Consider the following 20,239-nt stretch of genomic DNA (forward strand, 5'->3'; position numbering starts at 1 on the left):
AGATGTGGAAATAGAGGAATTGATGATGTCTAAAACTGAGAGGTTGCAAAGGAAAAAATACATTGGGGTGTGCAGGTGGGAATCTGAGACCACCAAGACAATGATGAGAAAATTTGAAACCAGCGTGGTCACATAGACGAGGAGGATCAGCAGAAATACCAGGATCTGAGAATCGGTGAGGTCTGACAGGCCAAGCAAAATGAATTCAGTTTGGTTTCCCATCATAACCTAATTAAAACCATTTCATTCACCAATTATTCAAGAGAGGGAGAAATTGTGTGAAGATTCAGGAAAACATCGTCCTGCAGAAGACGTCATTCACCAGACTGTAAAGGAAGAAGACATTAAAAGGAAAATAAAATATATTTAATGAATTTTACATTTTAGATTAATTTGAATATTTTGCAATAAACTAAATAAAATGAGTCTCAAAAATGGTGTCATATCTGAAAAAAAAAAAAAAAGGAATAAAATGCACATAAACATTTATTGATGTGAACCAGGGTTACCAACCGCCAGTAAATTTACTGATACTTTGTAAAAATCTGTTATTTTTTTTTTTTTACAACTGACAGTAAATATCAGAGGCTGATAATTTCATGCTGTGTTGACTTTGAGTGTAAATCAAGCAAATTACCGTACTTTGTTATAGGTATCGTCAGTGTTTCCATATCATGTTTATACTGTTTAAATATTTACTGTGTTCGTTTTCAATAGGAGTTCTGTAATTTCTCAGGTTGCCAGTAAAAAAAAAAAAAGAAAAAAAAGTGCTCCGCCAGTAAATTTTCCATGTTTTGTCAGTTAAAAATGCTGTGGGAGGTTGGCAACCCTGATGTGAACTTTGCGGCCTTTTGCATATTCCAACCCCAGGAAAATTGCAGCTTGGTGATTTTTTTTTTTTTTAAAACAATTTAAATATTTGCCGGTGATCAGACCCAGCAATCAAAAAGGAGAAAAAACATTTACCAATATTTCCTATATGTTTTCAGTGCATACAGTCGTCAGGTAGTGATCAGAGGTTAATACAAGTCTATGCTTCATAATAAGTTCCCAGATATATCAAGAATCATAAATGATAAATCCAACTAGGAGATCCTTAAATATATTTACTTCATTTATATAAGCCTCTAAAATATTCCACATTGCCGGATAGAAAAAAATAGCTCTTTTCCACAGTCTTTGCATCAGAGGAGCTGACTCTACACTCTAACATCCTCAGCACAGTCAGACATTATTATTAATATATACAGTGTGTGTATGTATATATATATATATTAGTCTATGTTTTTTTTTTTTTTGACTTTGACTATAGGTGCCTGTTGGATAGCATCCTCATGAAGTGTGGGGAACCTCCAACACCTGATGTTTTTTCATTTAAACATTTTACCTACTTAAAGCGGGATTCCACCCTAAAGTGGAACCTCCGCTGATCGGAACCCCCCCCCCCCCCTCCGGTGTCACAATTGACACCTTTCAGGGGGGAGGGGGGTGGAGATACCTGTCAAAGACAGGTATTTTCACCCACTTCCAGACATAGACTCCCACGGGAGTCTACGCCATTTCCTGCCCTGCCGCGCTGTCTGCTGGGACACACACGGGTCCCAGTGACAGCGCGGAGATTTCCTATTGCGCGGCACGGCGCAGCTCGCGCATGCGCAGTAGGGAACCGGGAAGTGAAGCCGATTCGCTTTACTTCCTGATTCCCTCACCTAGAATGGCGGCGGCAGCAGCCGAGGCCCGAGCGGTCGATCGGCCTCGGCTGCCGGCATCGCTGGAACCCGGGACAGGTGAGTGTCCATTTATTAAAAGTCAGCAGCTGTAGTATTTATAGCTGCTGGCTTTTAATATTTTTTTTGGGCGGAATCCCTCTTTAATATTCAATGTATGGTGAGTCATTATTAATTGGTTTCAGATGATGAGATTGGTATATAATTATATATATATATATATATATATATATATATATATATATATATAATATATATATACTGTGCTTTGTGTTACTTTACTTGTATGTACTATTGGGTTAAGAAAAAGGGTGTAATCTGTCCAGCCCGAAACTGTCAACCATGAATACTTTTTTGTAACTTTTAACATCTTCATTAAAATACAAATTTTGTGCAGCAATCCACCTGTTTTTTTTCTTCTATATACTGTATGACCTGTGGGAGGGCCTGATTGAATTTACTCTAATTACCGAAGTGTACCTAACCCATTGGACTTTATGGTATATATATATATATATATATATATATATATATATATACATATACATATATACACACACACACACACACACACTAGACATGGGCGCCGTCAATAAATTAGTTTCGTTCTGTTCCGTTACGGTTCGTATTAAAATGTATTCGTACTTCGTATTTCGTGACCGAAATTCCGTTTCGTTTCGTACGAAATACGAATTTCCGTTAGGTTCATTAATTTGTATGAACGACGTTCGCTACGATGAATTTAAAGGCAAAAATATACCTCAATATGACAGTCGATGCTGATGGAAGTTTGGTTTTTATCCGAAATTCCGTTGAAGAATTTCCTATCCGAAATACGAATTTTCATTAGATGAGAAAGAGAGAAGCGGATTGTCTGCCATGCACCGCTGGTCCAGTTTGCGCCTGCTCCTCCTGGGGCTGCTTATTATGAGGGGCTCCCACCATCCCTCTGCTGTGCTGACTTCCTCCTGGGGCTGCTTATTATGAGGGGCTCCCACCATCCCTGTGCTATGCTGACTTCCTCCTGGGGCTGTACCTCTGCTGTGCATATTATGAGGGGCTCCCACCATCCCTGTGCTGTGCTGACTTCCTCCTGGGGCTGCTTATTATGAGGGGCTCCCACCATCTCTGTGCTGTGCTGACTTCCTCCTGGGGCTGTACCTCTGCTGTGCATATTATGAGGGGCTCCCACCATCCCTCTGCTGTGCTGACTTCCTCCTGGGGCTGTACCTCTGCTGTGCATATTATGAGGGGCTCCCACCATCCCTGTGCTGTGCTGACTTCCTCCTGGGGCTGCTTATTATGAGGGGCTCCCACCATCTCTGTGCTGTGCTGACTTCCTCCTGGGGCTGCTTATTATGAGGGGCTCCCACCATCCCTGTGCTGTGCTGATTTCTTCCGGGTGCTGTACCTCTGCTGTGCTCATTATGAGGGGTTTCCACCATTCCTGTGCTGTACTGACATACTGAGCACAGCAGAGGTACAGCCCCAGGAGGAAGTCAGCACAGCACAGGGATGGTGGGAGCCCCTCATAATAAGCAGCCCCATGAGGAAGTCAGCATAGCACAGGGATGGTGAGAGCCCCTCATAGTAAGCATAATGACTGAGTCGTCGATGCAACGACAACTGATCCGAAATCCGAAATTCGTAAACAAAAATTCGTATTGCGTACAGAATTCGGACGCACGGCAATTCGTATTTCGGATACTCCCGAACTTGAGATTCGTAACGAAACGAATGGCACATGTCTAACACACACACACTATATATGTATGTATACAGGTATATATATATATATATATATATATATATATATATATATATATATATATATATATATATATATATATATAGACCTGTAATAAACAAATAAAATACATTTATATATCTCTAACATATTCTGCAGTGCTGTACAGAGAATGCTTAGGTAGTAACATCAGTCTTTGCACCAGAGGAGCTTACACTCCCCACAGTCACATCAGACTCCGTATACCTTATATTTGGTATATTTCACCTGTTTTTAATTCTTAATAAAGAAGCTGACTGCAAAAAATCATAATATATTCATCGATTAATGAATTTACTTATTTATTAAGAAATGGATCCATTGTCATTGGACACAGCATAGATACAAGAGACAACATACTTTCTTGGTAAAGACACAGCAATGAACAATACAGAGAGAGAGAGAGAGAGAGATGAGAGTCCTTGTCTGATATAATTGATTATAATATGCCGGGTTCGGTATTTGTGTACAAAGTTGGTGAACTGGAGTTTGTGAATTCTGTGAACTCCAAGATATGATTCCAGAATTGTCTCATCTATAGACAATCCCATTATTCATGGATCACCATTGTCTGGGTTCCTGAATTGTGTGATGTCTTATAGACAGACGGCAGCGGCGCTGGGTTTTTTGGCTGAGCTGTGGGGTTGTGTGGCAGGGGGTAAGCTCACTGGTTGGTTGTTGCCTGGCTTACCGGTGCCCATCAATGCTGATCACTAAACTCACCTGCCTGCCACACTGACCTACCTACCTGACATACACTGACCTAACTGACCAGGAGATTTCATGTGTCCTGCAGCAGCGGCTCAGCCGTGGTGTGCGGTACACATCCACCTTCACAGCAGGCAGCCGGAGGAGAGGAGGAGAGCCAAATGGGGACCTTACACAACGGGTGCATTGTAATTCCCGCCTTTTGGCCTGCAGCGCCTATGGATGGACGTCACACATCCCGCGGTCCTACCATTGGACCAGTGGGACGTCCATCAGCTCTGCAGGCTCTAGAAGGCGGGACCCGCTATGTGACGCAGCCACACTCGGCGGCATTTGGGATAAGATCGGGGCTATAAATAGAACGATGCCCACTCGAGACACGGGGCTTTTTGGGGACCCACTCTGGGCTTCAGCCATGGTGAGCCCCCCCCCCCCCCCCGCCAACACCACTGCACCCTGGCCATTCCTTCAGAGCCCAGTGCCGTAAACAACAGCTCCAACGTGCATGCACAGGAGTGATATCATGGCTCTGGCCAATTGCAGAGCCGAAGTCCGTGAACCCGGAAGACAGACGGGTGAAGGTGGAAGCGACCTCCAGCGACTACAGCTCTGTGACTCTCTGATGCTTAATTTTTAAGTACATTTCACATAATGTGCTAGTATGTGATGTTTACTAGCACATTATGACATTACCTTGCAGGTCTGACAAAAAGAAAAAAAAAAAACAGGGCCCCCAGCCATTTTACAATCACTTTAATGATATTATTCAGTAGGTCTAATATTTGAATCAGTTTCAATGTCAGAGCATTTCATCCAATGACACCGGACCTTTAACATTACATTGTATCAATTCTGTATTCTTTGTCTTTTCCATTTCCGCCATGACATCTTCCTAAAGTGTTAGTGTGTTCCGCCATGACATCTTCCTAAAATGTTAGTGTGTAAAGATCTGTAAAATGATAAGAAGGAATAGCAGAAATTATCAGGGTGTAATTGTAAAGTGTAATTTAATGTCTTGTATAGTAAAAATTGAACTCCAGAACATCTCATCATTATAGGGCCTCTTTTCTGAGAAATACAAAGACAGGGGTCATCAGATTTTAGGAATCAGAGCTGAATATACCAGGGAAGTGTGATAAGATACATTGGAGTAGAGTTATGCTGCGTACACACGGTCAGATTTTCCGACGGGAAATGTTGGATGTGAGCTTGTTGTCGGAAAATCTGACCGTGAGTGTACGCTCCATCGAACATTTGTTGTCTGACTTTCCGCCAACAAATGTTTGCTAGCGGGTTCCCTTTTTCTCGGCTTGTCGTACGTCTTGTACGTCACCGCGTTCCCACCACGTTCGGATATTGTTGGCCAACATTTGTGTGACCGTGTGTATGCAAGACAAGTTTGGGCCAACAGCCTTCAAACAAAAATCCATGGCGTTGTTGGCGGAAAGTCCGATCGTGTGTACGGGGCATTACTATAACTGGGGCACTCAGAATCTGGTGCCATTGTGTATGGTAGCCAATCAGCTTCCAACTTCAGCTTGTTCAATTAGGCTTTGGTAATAAAACCTGGAAGCTGATAGGTCTCTATGCAGAATGAGCCTGATTTCGCAACCTTCCAGCTGTAGTAAATAAACCCCAGTGTAAGCACTCACCTGTACAGGAATACTGAGGGGAGAGGGACGAGGAATATACAGCATTGTATAATTGTCAGGAATGATCGATCACCTTGTTGAAGAATATTTTATGTATAAAACAGCCAAAACCTTCCTGTTCTAGATGGATAAAATGCATCCTGTAGAGGTCTTGTTATCAGATCTGGTGTTGGTCGGGTTCCTTCAGCCAGATCTATAGAGGAGATCGGAGTGTTGGGTAGAGAGGACACACAGGTTCTCCCCCCACCCTGCACCATCTCACTGTGTATTAAAGCATTCAGGATCTCCCTGAGATCTCCAGCCATATCCCTCCTGTGTCTCATTACACTGCTGAGATCTCACTGGGGCCTCGTGACACAAGACGATCCAAAAATATCTTTGTGTTTCTTTGTTTAATTAATAAAGGTCTTATTCTTTTTTTTTCACTGTTATTGATAAGTGAATAACAAAAAAATAATGCAATCAATGGGGTGCAGGGTAAATCAGGGTATCAAACTATGTTTTTATAAATAAAATTGCTGTGAAGTGCACCTGTCATTATAGGAGTATGGGGGGATGTGTTCAGAAGGGTTGAGGTCAGGGCTCTGTGCAGGATATTCCAGTTCCTCCACACTAGACCTGTGCAATTCGTTTCGGTCCAAACTAAATTTTGATTATTTGGAGAATCGGGATGTATCGGAATCTCTGAATGAAATAGTAATGCCGCGATACACACGATCAAATCGTCCGGCGTACTTAGTCCACCGAAACGCATTTCACCGGACAATCCGATCGTGTGTGGGCTTCAGCGGACTTTCTCAGCGTAAAGTCTGGCGGACTTAGAAAGTAGTTTGGACTTGGGTTTTCAGCGGACAATACGTTCGTCAGTATGCTAGTCCGGCGGACTAAGAATGACGCATGCTCAGAAGCAAGTACGAAAAAGGAAGCTATTGGCTACTGGCTATTGAACTTCCTTTTTCTAGTCCCGTCGTACGTGCTGTACGTCATCGCGCTAGCAAAACGCCGGACTTTCTGTGTGTCCGTGTGTGGCCAAGTCCGTTCGGTAGAAAGTCCGCCGGACTATCCGCCGGATTGTTTGCCGGATTAAGTATGCCGGACTATTCGATCGCGTGTACGCGGCATAACAAAACGTAACAAATTTTTTACGAAATCCGTAAAAATTTGTTTTGTTTATTAATTTTCCAACTTTTCAGAACAATTAGAATTTGGATCGGTCAAAAAAAACATTAGACCAATTTGAATTCTGTGTGAAAAAATAGCTGGTTGTTAAAGTGATTCTAAATTATTGTTTTTTGTTTTTTTTCCTATAAAAAATAATAAACATGTTATACTTACCTGCTCTGTTGCAGTGGATTTGCACAGAGCAGCCTGGATCCTCCTCTTCACGGGTCTCTCTTCTGTGATCCTGGCCCCTCCCTCCTGCTCAGTGCCCCCACAGCAAGCAGCTTCCTATGGAGGCACCTGAACTGAGTCACAGCTCCCTGTATCCATTTAGACATGGAGCCCCGACGCGGCCCCGCTCCCTCTCTCCCCTGATTGGGTAGCTGATTTTGATTGACAGCAGTGGCAGCCAATGGTGCTGTGTCTCAGCCAATCTGGAAGGGGAATCACGGATGGCTGAGACACACGTGGACATCTATGGACAGAGAGGGACCTTAGGCAAGTATTAGGGGGGCTTCTGCACACAGAAGGCTTTTTATCTTAATGTATAGAATGCACCTTCTGCCTTTACAACCACTTTAACCAGTTCCCGACCAGCGCACGCCGATGTACGTCGACAGAATGGCACGGGCAGGCATATTGGCGTACAGGTACGTCCAATATTCAATGCCGCCCTGCCATCGGGAGCGCGCCGCCGGCGGCACGCTCCCGCGCTGGTCGGGACCCCCGTGAGTCCGGTCGCGGGACCCACGGACTCGATCGCCGCGGGCATCCCCGCGATCGTCTCACGGAGCGGCCGAATGGAGGAAATGCCGAGTAAACAGCATTTCTCCATTCTGCCTAGCAACTAGTGACGCTGATCTCTGCTCCATGTGATTGGAGCAGAGATCAGTGTTCACTAAATGAAAGCCCAACCCCCCCCACAGTTAGTAACACACCCCTAGGAACACTTAACCCCTACACTGCCACCCACTGGTTAACCCCTTCACTGCCAGTGTCATTTACACAGGAATCACTGCATTTATATAGCAGTGATTACTGTATAAATGACAATGGTCCCAAAAATGTGTCAAAAATGTCCGATCGGTCCCCCACAATGTCGCAGTCACAATAAAAAATCACTGATCGCTGCCATTACTAGTAAAAAAAAAAAAAAAAAAAATTATTAATAAAAATGCTATAAAACTATCCCTATTTTGTAAACGCTATAACTTTTACTTTTACTTTTAACTTTTAAACTTTTGCGCAAACCAATCAATAATCGCTTATTGCAATTTTTTTAACCAAAAATATGTACATAAATACGTATCGGCCTAAACTGAGGGAAAAAAATGTTTTTTTATATATTTTTGGGGGATATTTATTATAACAAAAAGTAAAAAATAATGCGTTTTTTTCAAAATTGTCGCTCTATTTTTGTTTATAGCGCAAAAAATAAAAACCGCAGGGGTAATCAAATACCACCAAAAGAAAGCTCTATTTGTGGGAAAAAAAGGACGTCAATTTTGTTTGGGAGCCACGTCACACGACCGCGCAATTGTCAGTTAAAGCGACGCAGTGCCGAATCGCAAAAAGTGGTCTGGTCTTTGACCAGCAAAATGGTCCGGTCTGTAAGTGGTTAAGCAGTTGACCGGGGAAGCCGGCTGCCCATGTCCTTAACAACCATGAGTCATCATGTGTCAGCGGGCTTCCCCACTGACAGATAATTGTAAAGAAAAGAATGCTGGAAAATTAATAAACAAATAAACAAATTATTATTATTTTTTAAAACAGCGTTGGGTCCTCCCCAGTCCATACAGGCCCTTCTGGTCTGGTATGGATTTTCAGGGGAACCTCACGCCAAAATGTAAAAAAAAAAAAAAAAAAAAAAAATAGCGTAGGGTCCCCCCCCCCCCCCAAAATCAATACCAGACCCTTATCCCAGCAGGCTCTGCCCCCAACCCCCACCCCAAAGCACTTTGTCCCCATATTTATGTTGATGTTTCTTCACACAAAATGCTAATCGTTCTGAAAAGTTGGAATTTGTTTGAAAATTAATAAATTAAACAATTTTTTTATGAAAACGAAAATGTAACGAAAACTAACAAAACTAAACAAATTCCAAAACCAAACTAAAGAATTCCATAACAAAAACAAAATGAGTAACATAAAGAATCTATCCGAAACTAAACTAAACAATTTTTTTTTCCGTTCTGCACATGTCTACTCCACACAAAACTGGTCAGGCCATGGTCTTTATGGAGCTTGTTTTGTACACAGGGGCACAGTCCAGAAAAGGTTTTTCCCAAATTTTTACCACCAAGTTGGAGAACAATCGTTTAAAAGTATTTGTATGTTTTAGCTTTGGCAGGTCTCTCCATTGAAAAGAAAACACCTGAACTCATTTCGAGAAGTGTTCACATCCTTCCCATATAGTGCCAAGCCTGCAATAGTTGTCCTGCCATATAAGAATGTTGGTTTTAACAAGAATTTTAACTTTAATATCTATGGGTCTACATTTCAACCCCCCCCCCCCACCCACCAGAATGAATTAGGTATTTTTTTAACCACTTGCCTACAGGACACTAACGCCTCCTTCCTGCCCAGACTCTATTTTTCAGCTTTCAGCGCTGTCGCACTTTGAATGACAATTGCGTGGTCGTGCTACACTGTACCCAAACACATTTTTTATAATTTTCTTCACACTAATAGAGATTTCTTTTGGCGGAATTTAATCACTGCTGTTTTTTTTTATTTTTTACAAAAAAAAAAAAAAGACTAGAAAGTTTGAAAAAAAAGTTTTTTACTTTTGTTCTGTAAGTACATTTTGTAACTAAGTAATTTTTCACCTTCAATGATGTGCGCTGATGAGGCGGCACTGATGGGCACTGATAGGCTGAACTGGTGGGCATTGATGAGGTGGCACTTATGGGCACTGGTTATGTGGCACTGATGAGGAGGCACTAATATGCTGCACTTATGGGCACTGATGGGCACTAATAGGGAGCACTGGTGGGCACTGATAGGCGGCACTGGTGGGCACTGATCGACAGCAGTGATGAGCATTGATGGGCGGCATTGATAGCCAGCACTGACTGCCATCGCTAATGGGCACTGCTTGGTGGCACTTGTGAGCAGTAGACATGTGCACACTGAAATATTTTGTTTTGGAATTTCGTTTTCTTCCGAAAAATACATTTATTTAGTTACTCCCGAAATTCGTTTTTATTTATTTCGTTTTAAAATTGCATTCGTCCGAAAATCCAAAATAATGAAGGTGGAATCTGTCATTGAAGGCTTATGGTGTCTGTCGAATGTTCTAAGAAGGTTCGATGGAATAGCTTGTAGGCGAAAGATTCGACGGAGTGCCTAAACTGTACGACGCCGCAATCGTACAATTCCCAATTGAATGTTCCGCCTACAAGCTATAGTAGAATTCTAATGGTGTATGACACTAGTAATAATTATATTTATTAATCAGTCAACCAACATTCGAACTTGTGCATCGTTGTCCCCTTGTCAGTGTTAATTTCAGATTTTATTTTTAAAAATGGCGCCGCCGAGATTTCCTGTGTATCTCGGTGGCGCCCAGTAGTTCTCAGCCGCCTTCGGCCGTTCTCGGCGGCTTTTGGCCGCTCTCGCCCATTCTCGGCGGTTTTCGGCCGCCAAAAGCCGCCGAGAAGGGCCGAAGGCGGCCGAAAGCCGCGAGAAGGGCTGAAGGTGGCTGAAAGCCGCCCAGAGGCTCACAAAATGCTCAAAAATCGCGGAAGATCGGCGTATAACACGCACCCGTGATTTTAAAGGGGAAAAAGTGCATGTTATACGCCGATAAATACGGTATGTCCTATTTGAACCTGAGGCAATACTCACCATTTGGTTATTGATATATACAGTCTCTGCATGGAGGAGAATATTTGTGGAAAAGGATAAGAGATGATGGAGATGGCACCCTACTTCTTCCTGGAGGATGGATGGCTACCTATTTAGATTGAATTTTGTAACCCAAGCCACATCCCAAATCAAGAGAAAATTGCGCACGCCTAATGTCATTAATGCCGCGTACACACGACCGGACTTTCCGTCTGAATAAACTCCGCCGGTCTTCCCGACTGAGTTCCGACCGAACTAACTTGCCCACGCACGATCCGACCAAAGTCCGTTCGTTTCGAACGTGATGACGTACGACGGGACTAGAAAAAGGAAGTTTAATAGCCAGTAGCCAATAGCTGCCCTTTGCGTCGTATTTGGTCCGTCGGACCAGCACACAGATGAGTGGTTTTCCCGATTGAAATTGATTCTGTCGGAAAAAGATTTAAAGCATGTTCTATTTCTAGGTCCGTCTGACTTTTTTAAAAAAAAAAAACGATTGGATTATCCCACGCGCACGATCGGATTATCTGACGGAATGATTCCGCCTGACCTTTTTTGCCGGAAAGCCCGGTCGTGTGTACGCGGGCATAAGACACGCACAATTATTGTTTCATGCAAACAAGTTTTTGTGCACATTAAGGCCCATACACACGATCTGACTTTTTGACAACAAACATGCAAATTAGCTGTTTTAAGGCAATATCGGACCGTGTGTACGCTCCATCGGACAAACTTTTTCGGTTTTTATTGGACTTTTGTTGGCTGTACGAACAGGAAAAAAGTCAGACGGAACAAAGTCCGATCGTGTGTACAGAAAACCATCGGACTTTTGTAGAAAGAACAAACACGCCATGCTCAGAACCAATGTAAAAGATCAGACAACAATACAGAAGCTGACCAAAGGTGGCGGTAAAGAGCAGAAAAACCACGTGATTTGGTGAACTTTGGCTGAAAAAGTCCTGCCGTGTGTATGCAATACAAGTTCTCGGCCGACGCCCTTTGTACAAAAATCCACGGGAAAGTTTGTACAAAGTCCTATCGTGTGTATGAGGCTTAATACTGATTATGGCTGACCTTTATCTTTTTTTGCAGTTATACCATTCGGCAATACAGCTTGACTTAAATTAGCCCCTGAAGAAGTAAATTAACCCATAAACTTTCCAAAACATGTTGGAAGTTCTGAACCCATGCATATTGATTGGCCTCCTATTATGAGACCTATGTCATGACTGTAATTTTAATACTTCTACATGTAAACTGTACGTTTTGTTAATTAATACATTTTGTACTTTTTTTTTTTATATACGTTTCTACTTCTATATCTGATTTCAACCCTTGCCCATAAAATCACCTCCTTTTGTCTTCTCAATTTATGAGAATATGACCTTGGAGGAACCAATGAGATTTGAGTTCTCTGAAGCTGGACCAGTGAACAGTGAGCTCTGGTGGGTTGGATTAGCACACTCTGTAGTTCCAGGCAGGGCCGTTTTTAAGGCAGGGCAAAAGGGGCAGCTGCCCTGGGTCCTGTCATTGTTGTGGGGCCCAGAGCAGTTGCCTAATACTTGCCAACTATCCTGTTTTAAATTCTCTTGCCCCTTGAGGTTTTAGTCCTGTGTTGTGTCCCAATATCTCAGTGTGAAGTGATGCTACTAATGCTGCCCAGCTCTGCCCTATTGTTGTGTACAGATGACTCACCTGCAGACCCTGTGCTTACATGTAAATAACTGGCAATTATATGTAAATAGCGGCGGCATTGATAAGTGAATAGCGGCAGCATTGATATGTATATCATGCCCCCTGTGGTCATATCCACAGTAATCTCTAGCAACCAATCAACAAGCAGAAATCATGTGCTGTAACCTCTAGTAACTAATCAGTGAGCCGTAATGTGTGCTGTAACCTCTAGCAACCAGTCAGTGAGCGGTAATGATACACTGTAACCTCTGGCAACTAATCGCAATAGCTGCCTGATCTGATTCAGTAAAATGATTTTGAGTCTAGCTGCGATTTATTTTATGTCTCAGAGTAGGTAAAGAGCGAAACTGCATGGGGGGGGCCCAAGAAAAGTTTTGCCCAGGGTCCAATCAATATTAAAGACGGCCCTGGTTCCGGGTCGCTCTGTAGGACGGAATGTCCCTCACCTGATGTTTGGGGTGTCTTCCCCAAGCTGTGGGAAGGTCACTTCTGCAATGCAGCCAGTTGATCGTAGTGTAGTATTCGGGTTTGTCCAACTGAAATACAAAACTGACACCAGAGGAGTCCATGAAATTTTTTGTTTAGCATAATAAATAGCATATTATATTAAGAACAAATACAGAATTTTTTTTTTATTTTTTTTTTAAAACCTTCAGGACACTATCAGTACCCAATACTATGGAAAAAGCCCTGTCCCGGCAAAGAACATACATGGCAGTCTATGATGTGTATATCTAAACCACACAATTGTACAGTGTGAATACGCAGAAAGATAAACATCAATCGATAAACACATATTTAACCACTTCAGGACCACCGTACGCAGATATACGTCCTCTCTTTGAAGAGGGACATCTTTATGGCAGCAGCTAGATGCCATAACCCCGGTATCCTCTTCTTCAGCGGGCGGTCTAGTTTCTGATAATAGTGGTCTCTGCAGCGGATTTGCCGTGAGAACGCTTTTATCAGTGGCGGGAGAGGGCCCCCTCGGCTTACCGGAGCCATCGGTAGTGGCGGAGGCAATCAGATCCTTCTCCTTCCTGGTTATGGAGATGAGTGAGGGAAAGACGCCCCCCCCCCCCCCCCCACCCGTCTCCATATCATTGCAGGGCGGAAGTGACGTCAAAACATCACTTCCGCCCATAGCTCTTAAAGGGCCTTTTTTTTTCGATTGCATATTAGTGTAAATATGATATCTGAGATCTTTTTGACCTAAGAGCTCATATTTAAGAGGTCCTGTCATGCTTTTTTTTTTCCTATTACAAGGGATGTTTTCATTCCTTGTGATAGGAATAAAAGTGAGACAATATTTTTTTTTTAAAAGAACAGTGTATAAAAATAAAAAAAGAGTAAAATAAATAAAAAAAAAAAAAAAAAAAAGGAAAAACTTTTAAAACGAGCCCCATCCCGTCGAGCTCACTTGCAGAAGCGAACGCATACGTGAGTAGCGCCCACATATAAAAATGGTGTTAAAACCACACATGTGAGGTATCGGCGCGATCGGTAGAGCGAGAGCAATAATTCTAGCCCTAGGCCTCCTCTGTACCTCAAAACATGCAACCTGTAGAATTTTTTTAAACATCGCCTATGGAGTTTTTTAAGGGTAAAAGTTTGTCACCAATCCACGAGCGGGCGCAATTTTGAAGTGTGACATGTTGGGTATCAATTTACTCGGTGTAACATTATATTTCACAATATTAAAAAAAATTGAGCTAACTTTACTGTTGTCTTATTTTTAATTCAAAAAAGTGTATTTTTTCCAAAAAAGGTGCGCATGTAAGACCGCTGCGCAAATATACGGTGTGATAGAAAGAATTGCAACGACCGCCATTTTATTCTTTTGGGTATTAAAAAAAAGTATAATGTTTGGGGTTTCTAAGTAATTTTATAGAAAAACAAATGTTTTTAACTTGTAAACAACTAATCTCAGAAAGTGGTCCTTAAGAGGTTAACTAGTGGGAAAGAATAATATAGTCACATTTTGTCAGTTATCAGATAACGTACACTTTAAAGATAACCTCCAGTCTCAGTACAAGACAAATTTGCCATGTTGTTCTCCCATTGTATAAGCCCTTGTACACACGATCGGAGATTCCGACGGAATGTGTCCTATCAGACCATTTTGTCGGATATTCCGACTGTGTGTGTTCTGCATCGGACTGTTTCCGTCGGAATATCCGTCGGACCAAATTTTCCAACTTGCTGGAAATATTTTCCGACAAACTGCTCCGATCGGATATACTCCGATCATGTGTAGAGAATTCCGATCGGACAAAGTGCCACGCATGCTCAGATCAAATTCCTACATCAAAGCTATTGGCTACTAGCCTGAACGTAGTCCCATCGTAACGAAATTACGTCATCACGTTCTGAATGATCGGATTTTCCGACAACTTTGTCCGACCGTGTGTATGCAACAGTTTCGGACAAGATCTGACTGACAAAATCTGACAGGCAAAACCCGACGGATTTGGTTGTCGGAATCTCCGACCGTGTGTACAAGGGCTAAGACTCAGCACAAGACAAGTTCACTTTTGTCTATTTCCATTGTAGAGGCCCAACTTCTTGATAACGTTGATGTGACGAAATGCGTTGACCAGAAGTGACGTCATCACGCAGCATACACCCAAAAAGTAGTGCTTATTACGCCCGGAAGAACTGGGAGAGCTGCCACCGATAGGGGTATGCATCCTGCACAGTCGGTGCATAGAGGATATTATTGCACACTGCAGTGATATGTTATTTGTGGCGAATACCCCTCGGTGCAAGGTACAGAACCAAACAATGTGAGTAGGAAGAGGGGGGGAGCGTTTTCAATTTTAATTCAATTTTAAATGGTTTCACGCTATATTGATTTCCCCTTGCTTTTCTATGTAACACCGGAGTAACACATGTGAAAGGGATACTGACTAGCAATATACTGTAGAAAGAAACAGAATTCCTTGGTGGAAACTGGTGAGTTTTCCAGCTTGATAAAGGTAGTAGCACGGCATGCTGACACTTTGTTTGGAGGACTGTAGAATTGAACTTTTCACTTATTGTGGATCTATTCTTATAGCAATATTTTTAGTTTGCATTCTCTATTTAGAACTTTATCTCTTTAAAGTAATACTAAAGTCTTAATTTTTTTTTCCATTAAAAATAACAGGCATGTTATACTTACCTCCTCTGTGTAGTTGGTTTTGCACAGGGCAGCTCGAATCCTCCTCTTCTTGAGTCCCTCTTCGGTGCTCCTGGCCCCTCCCTCCTGCCGAGTGTCTCGCACAGCAAGCAGCTTGCTATGGGATAACCCGAGTCAAGCCGCAGCTCCCTGTGTCCATTCAGGCCCGCCCCCTGGGCCTTTTCTCTCCTCATTGGCTCACTGACTTTCATTGACAGTAGCGGGGAGTCAATGACGCCGCACTGCTGTCTCAGAGAATGAGGGGGGGGGGAATCCCCAGAAAGCCGAGTCTCTTGAGCAACATTACTGGATCTAGAGGGACCTCAAGTAAGTATTAGGGGGGCTGCGGGGGGCTACTGCACACAGAAGGCTTTTTAAGCCAAAGCGGAGTTCCACCCGTTTTTTTCGTTTATTAAAAGTCAGCAGCTACAAAAAGGATAGCTGCTGACTTTTAATAAACCGACACTTACCTGCCCCATGGTCCAGCGATGTGGCCGCCCCGAGGCTAGCTCCTCTCCCCCTCCTCTCCTCAGCGCCGTCATGGTCACTGTGGGCACCCGGCCATCACAGCTTACAGGTTCATGGCCGGGGGCGCACTGCACATGCACAAGTCGCACTGCGCTCTCCTATTGGCCAGCCGATATTCTGGGACTTGAGTTGTGTCCCAGAAGATTGCTGGCAGGGAGGGGCCACTTAGGGAGAGAGGAGGAGTCGCCTAGGCGGCCGAAGATAGGATGCAGGAAATGAGACAGGAAGTCCCACGAAAAAAAAGGGTACACCCCCCCCCCACCGAAAAAAAAAAATGATATGCCAAATGTGGCATGTCAGGGGGCGAGGAGTGCTTAGAGCGGAAGTTCTGCTTTTGGGTGGAACTCCGCTTTAATGCATAGGATTCATTAAGATACATGCAGCACAAGACAAGCTCACCATTGGGTGAACTGATTGTATTTGATAAACTTTTTTTTTATAATTTTGTAAATTATTACATCCAGAAAACATGTCGGCACACCCTATTCTCTGGCTTCTATTGGGAAGATTTGTGAATTTAATAATTAAGACAGTTCCAGATCATGAATGTACTAAACCAGCATCAGAATAGGGAACCATGGCTACAAATTGCAAATCTATTAAAACTGTTAAATGAAAAGAAAAGCTCAATTGAAAAAGCTCCATTTCTCACCTTGAAGATCAAACTCATTATAAAATTCACACATCGAATGCAGCAGTATACTACCTGAAACACATTAAAAGCAGGCATGTTGACATTTAAAGCATATCCCTCCACCCCCCCTACACATCTTGAGCTTTCCCTACACCCTGTCTATACCCCGAAACGTGCCTGGGATGGGCATGCTGCGACATCACCAAGCTCCCGAGTTTGTCGGCCCGGCTTGTATTCGTACGATTGAACATATTTTTCTTATGTAAGTGCATTTCGTTTATAATTAAAGGATTATCAATAGTTTTACATCTGCGCATGTATAGATGAGGGACTTCAGAGAGGGGGGTTGATATGGAGGATGCGATATGTAGCTGACACTGGGTGTAGTTGGTGAGAACCTAGGGGGCAGAGAAATTCAAAGGGGGTAGGCTTATCCAGGGATGGGACCATGGAGTTAAAGAAATGGCTAATTTGCAAATAGAGATAAAACACGTGTGTGGGAATGTCAAACTTTTCATTGAGGGTATTAAAGAGGAAGTAAACCCTGATGAGTTTACTTCCTCTTTCATTCCCTGCAATGGTAAAGCATAATGGACTACTATGCATCGCATCGCATCGCATCGTAGCCCATTATGTGTCACTTACCTGACACAGGAGCCAGCGAAGTCACCGCTGTCCCCTGTAGTCCGGCGCATCCATCTTCTCGGTGGGTCTCGCTGCTCCGCCGCTGTCATTCGTCAAAGCCGCGATGACGTCACTCCAGTGCATGCGCATGGGAGCCGCCACGTGCAGCATGTTGACGGCGGGGCTCTCAGTGCATGCGCCGTAGACAGCGGTGCCTGTCTTTCAGCAAATATCTCCTAAACCGTGTAGGTTTTGGAGATATTTCTTGGACCTACAGGTAAGCCTTAATCTAGGCTTACCTGTAGGTTAAAATGTGTTGTAAGGGTTTACAACCACTTTAAAAGTAGTGTAGTCTTCGAGTAATTGGGTGTACTAGGTTACGTAGTTGAAATAAAGAGGCCGGCATCCATGGTAGTATATGTCCTAAGCATAAGCTATCTGGGATAGAAGGGTTAAAAAGTATATTCATAAGGGGAGGGCACAGTGAGGAGAGAGAGAGAAAGAATTTTTGTTGACAGGTATGCCAAACAGTAAGACCTTGTACACACGGTCGGATATTCCAACGGAAAATGTCCGATAGGACCGTGTTGTCGGATAATCCGACCATGTGTGGTCTGCATCGGACTGTTTCCGTCGGAATATCCGAAGGATCAAGTTTTCCAGCTTGGCTATAAAATTTTCCGACAACATGATTCGATCAAACTTTTTCCGATTGTGTGTAGAGAATTACGATCGGACAAAGTGTCACGCATGCTCAGATCAAATTCCTACACCAAAGCTATTGGCTACTAGCGTGAACGCAGTCCGTCGTAACAAAATAAAGTCATTACGTTCTGAACGATCGGATTTTCCGACAACTTTGTCCGACCGTATGTATGCAACAGTTTTGGACAAAATCCGTCTGAAAAAATCAGACGGATTTGGCTGTCGGAATGTCCGACCGTGTGTACAAGGGCTAATAGTAAAGGTCATTGGGGCAATACATTTATTTATAAGAAAAGGGTCAACGTGTGAGGGTTGTGACCGTACCAGGGAATTTGGATGGACTGGATACAAAACCCCTTTCTCAAAGTCTGATTGGGGTCCTGCATGCTAGACCAAGAGACAATTACCCTTAAGCGGGAAGCATAGTAGTGTTTAATAATATCCGGTACACCCATACCACCACCTTGATCGTAGTTCTTACTGTTTTCTAATGATGACACAACTCCAGGAAAGGGTCAATGACCGCCTTGGCCTGGAGCAGGGTCCTCCAAACTATGGCCCTCCAGCTGTCGCAGAACTACAAGTCCCATTAGGCATTGTAAACCTCTGACATTCACAAGCATGACTAGTCATGGTAGGAATTATAGTTCCTGAACAACTGGAGGGCCATAGTTTGGAGACACTTGGCCTAGAGGAGTGAGTTGGCTGATGCTGGCTGTCATTAAACCAGAACAGAGTCTATGTGTAAGTCCATAATATTTTTTTATTACCACCCGCCCCCCCCCCCCACAAGGCATGTTATAAGTAAAAACCCAACACATGACAGGAGGCCTTCAGATCAAACAGAGAGCAATTTCAACTCACCAAATAAGCGATACCTTGATTGCTTGATCCTGTTACAAACAAAAACAAATTTGAATCAGTATAGCTTCTTATGTCAGGGGGGCTTCTCCATTATGCATCAGAGGTTGTGTATATGAGGGGACAATGTTTCACACTTGGTGGCTGTGCCCTACCGTGAAAAAACTTTTGGAATCGAGTTTATGCTCTAATCCAGTGGTCATCAACCCTGTCCTCAGGGCCCACTAACAGGCCTTGTTTTATATATTACCTTGGGGGAGATGCAGACTAGAATACTGCAATCACTGAGCAGCAAATGAGATCACCTGTCATGTATTTCGGTTATCTTGCAAACCTGGCCTGTTAGTGGGCCCTGAGGACAGGGTTGATGACCACTGCTCTAATCTATTCCCTCTCTGGTATTGATTTACACAAATCCCCACAAGGACACAAAGGACTAAAACCGATGCTAGGGCAGCTATTGGCTAGGAACTTCCTTATTCTACGTCATCACGTTCAAATCCGTCTGACTTTTGGAGTGATCGTGCGTGGCCAAGTCCGTTCGTTTGAAAGTCTGGTGGACCTCAGCTGCAAAGTCCGTCGAAAAGTTTCGGTCGTGTGTACGCGGCATAACAGTCATGTTAAAAATGGTCCACTGTGCATGAGGCCTTAGAGAATTTTTGTGTGTTACAACCCTACATCGTAAAACCATGCAGTGGGGTTCTGCGAGAAAAGGCAGTTCATGAAGAGTGAGCGAAATGTTACTGTTGCATTCAAATCTACCTCAAACTTAAATGAATTTAAGAAAAAAAGAAGGAAATTACTGCAAGTAAAGAAAATGATAACAAAAAAAGAAAACAGTTAAGATGTTAACTGATCAAGAGCTACAAATTATTTACTTGCGGATAGATATTAGACCAGCCTTTTTCAACCTTTTCAACACAGAGGAACCCTTAAAATAGTTCTCTGGTCTCGGGGAACCCCCTGCTAAAAAATGATAAATCTACAACCCATGATACATTAGTGTGATGGTCAGTGGGAAGAATGGTGTCATGGTTATGCAATAGAGTTGGTCTGCTTACCTGTTTCCATGTGTTCATCTCTAGAGACCAGCCGACCCTCACCTGACTGCTTTTGTAATCCATCCTCTGGCATGGCTCCACCCTAGCT

The 20,239-nt window shown here is 43.2% G+C and overlaps 2 protein-coding genes across 9 annotated transcripts in view; both read right to left on the bottom strand.

The window, feature by feature from the left end:
- The window catches only part of LOC143923355 (olfactory receptor 7C1-like), a 9,726-nt gene extending 861 nt beyond the window's left edge, over positions 1-8,865 (bottom strand). The window contains exons 1-2 of the mRNA XM_077446973.1: positions 5,874-8,865; positions 1-326 (exon numbers count right to left, since the gene is read on the bottom strand). The exon at positions 1-326 is cut by the window's left edge and continues 861 nt beyond it. Of these exons, the coding sequence (XP_077303099.1) occupies positions 1-225 (225 nt within the window). The 5' untranslated portion in view covers positions 226-326; positions 5,874-8,865. The remainder of the gene's footprint in view (positions 327-5,873) is intronic.
- LOC143923348 (uncharacterized) overlaps positions 4,960-20,239 on the bottom strand; it is a 39,471-nt gene continuing 24,191 nt past the window's right edge. For 6 of the 8 annotated variants that reach the window (XM_077446964.1, XM_077446963.1, XM_077446968.1 and 3 more), the window contains 4 exons: positions 19,094-19,122; positions 16,919-16,972; positions 13,025-13,127; positions 4,960-5,170 (listed from right to left, as the gene is read on the bottom strand). In XM_077446964.1, coding sequence (XP_077303090.1) covers positions 13,062-13,127; positions 16,919-16,972; positions 19,094-19,122 — 149 coding nt within the window. In that variant the 3' untranslated portion in view covers positions 4,960-5,170; positions 13,025-13,061. The remainder of the gene's footprint in view (positions 5,171-13,024; positions 13,128-16,918; positions 16,973-19,093; positions 19,123-20,239) is intronic. The other 2 variants (XR_013261719.1, XM_077446966.1) reach the window with 2 other exon arrangements.

The sequence above is a fragment of the Lithobates pipiens genome, unplaced genomic scaffold (genome assembly GCF_037356315.1).
Source record: "Lithobates pipiens isolate NorthernLeopardFrog02 unplaced genomic scaffold, aLitPip1_a1.2 Scaffold_22, whole genome shotgun sequence".
NCBI classification, from domain to species: Eukaryota; Metazoa; Chordata; class Amphibia; order Anura; family Ranidae; genus Lithobates; species Lithobates pipiens.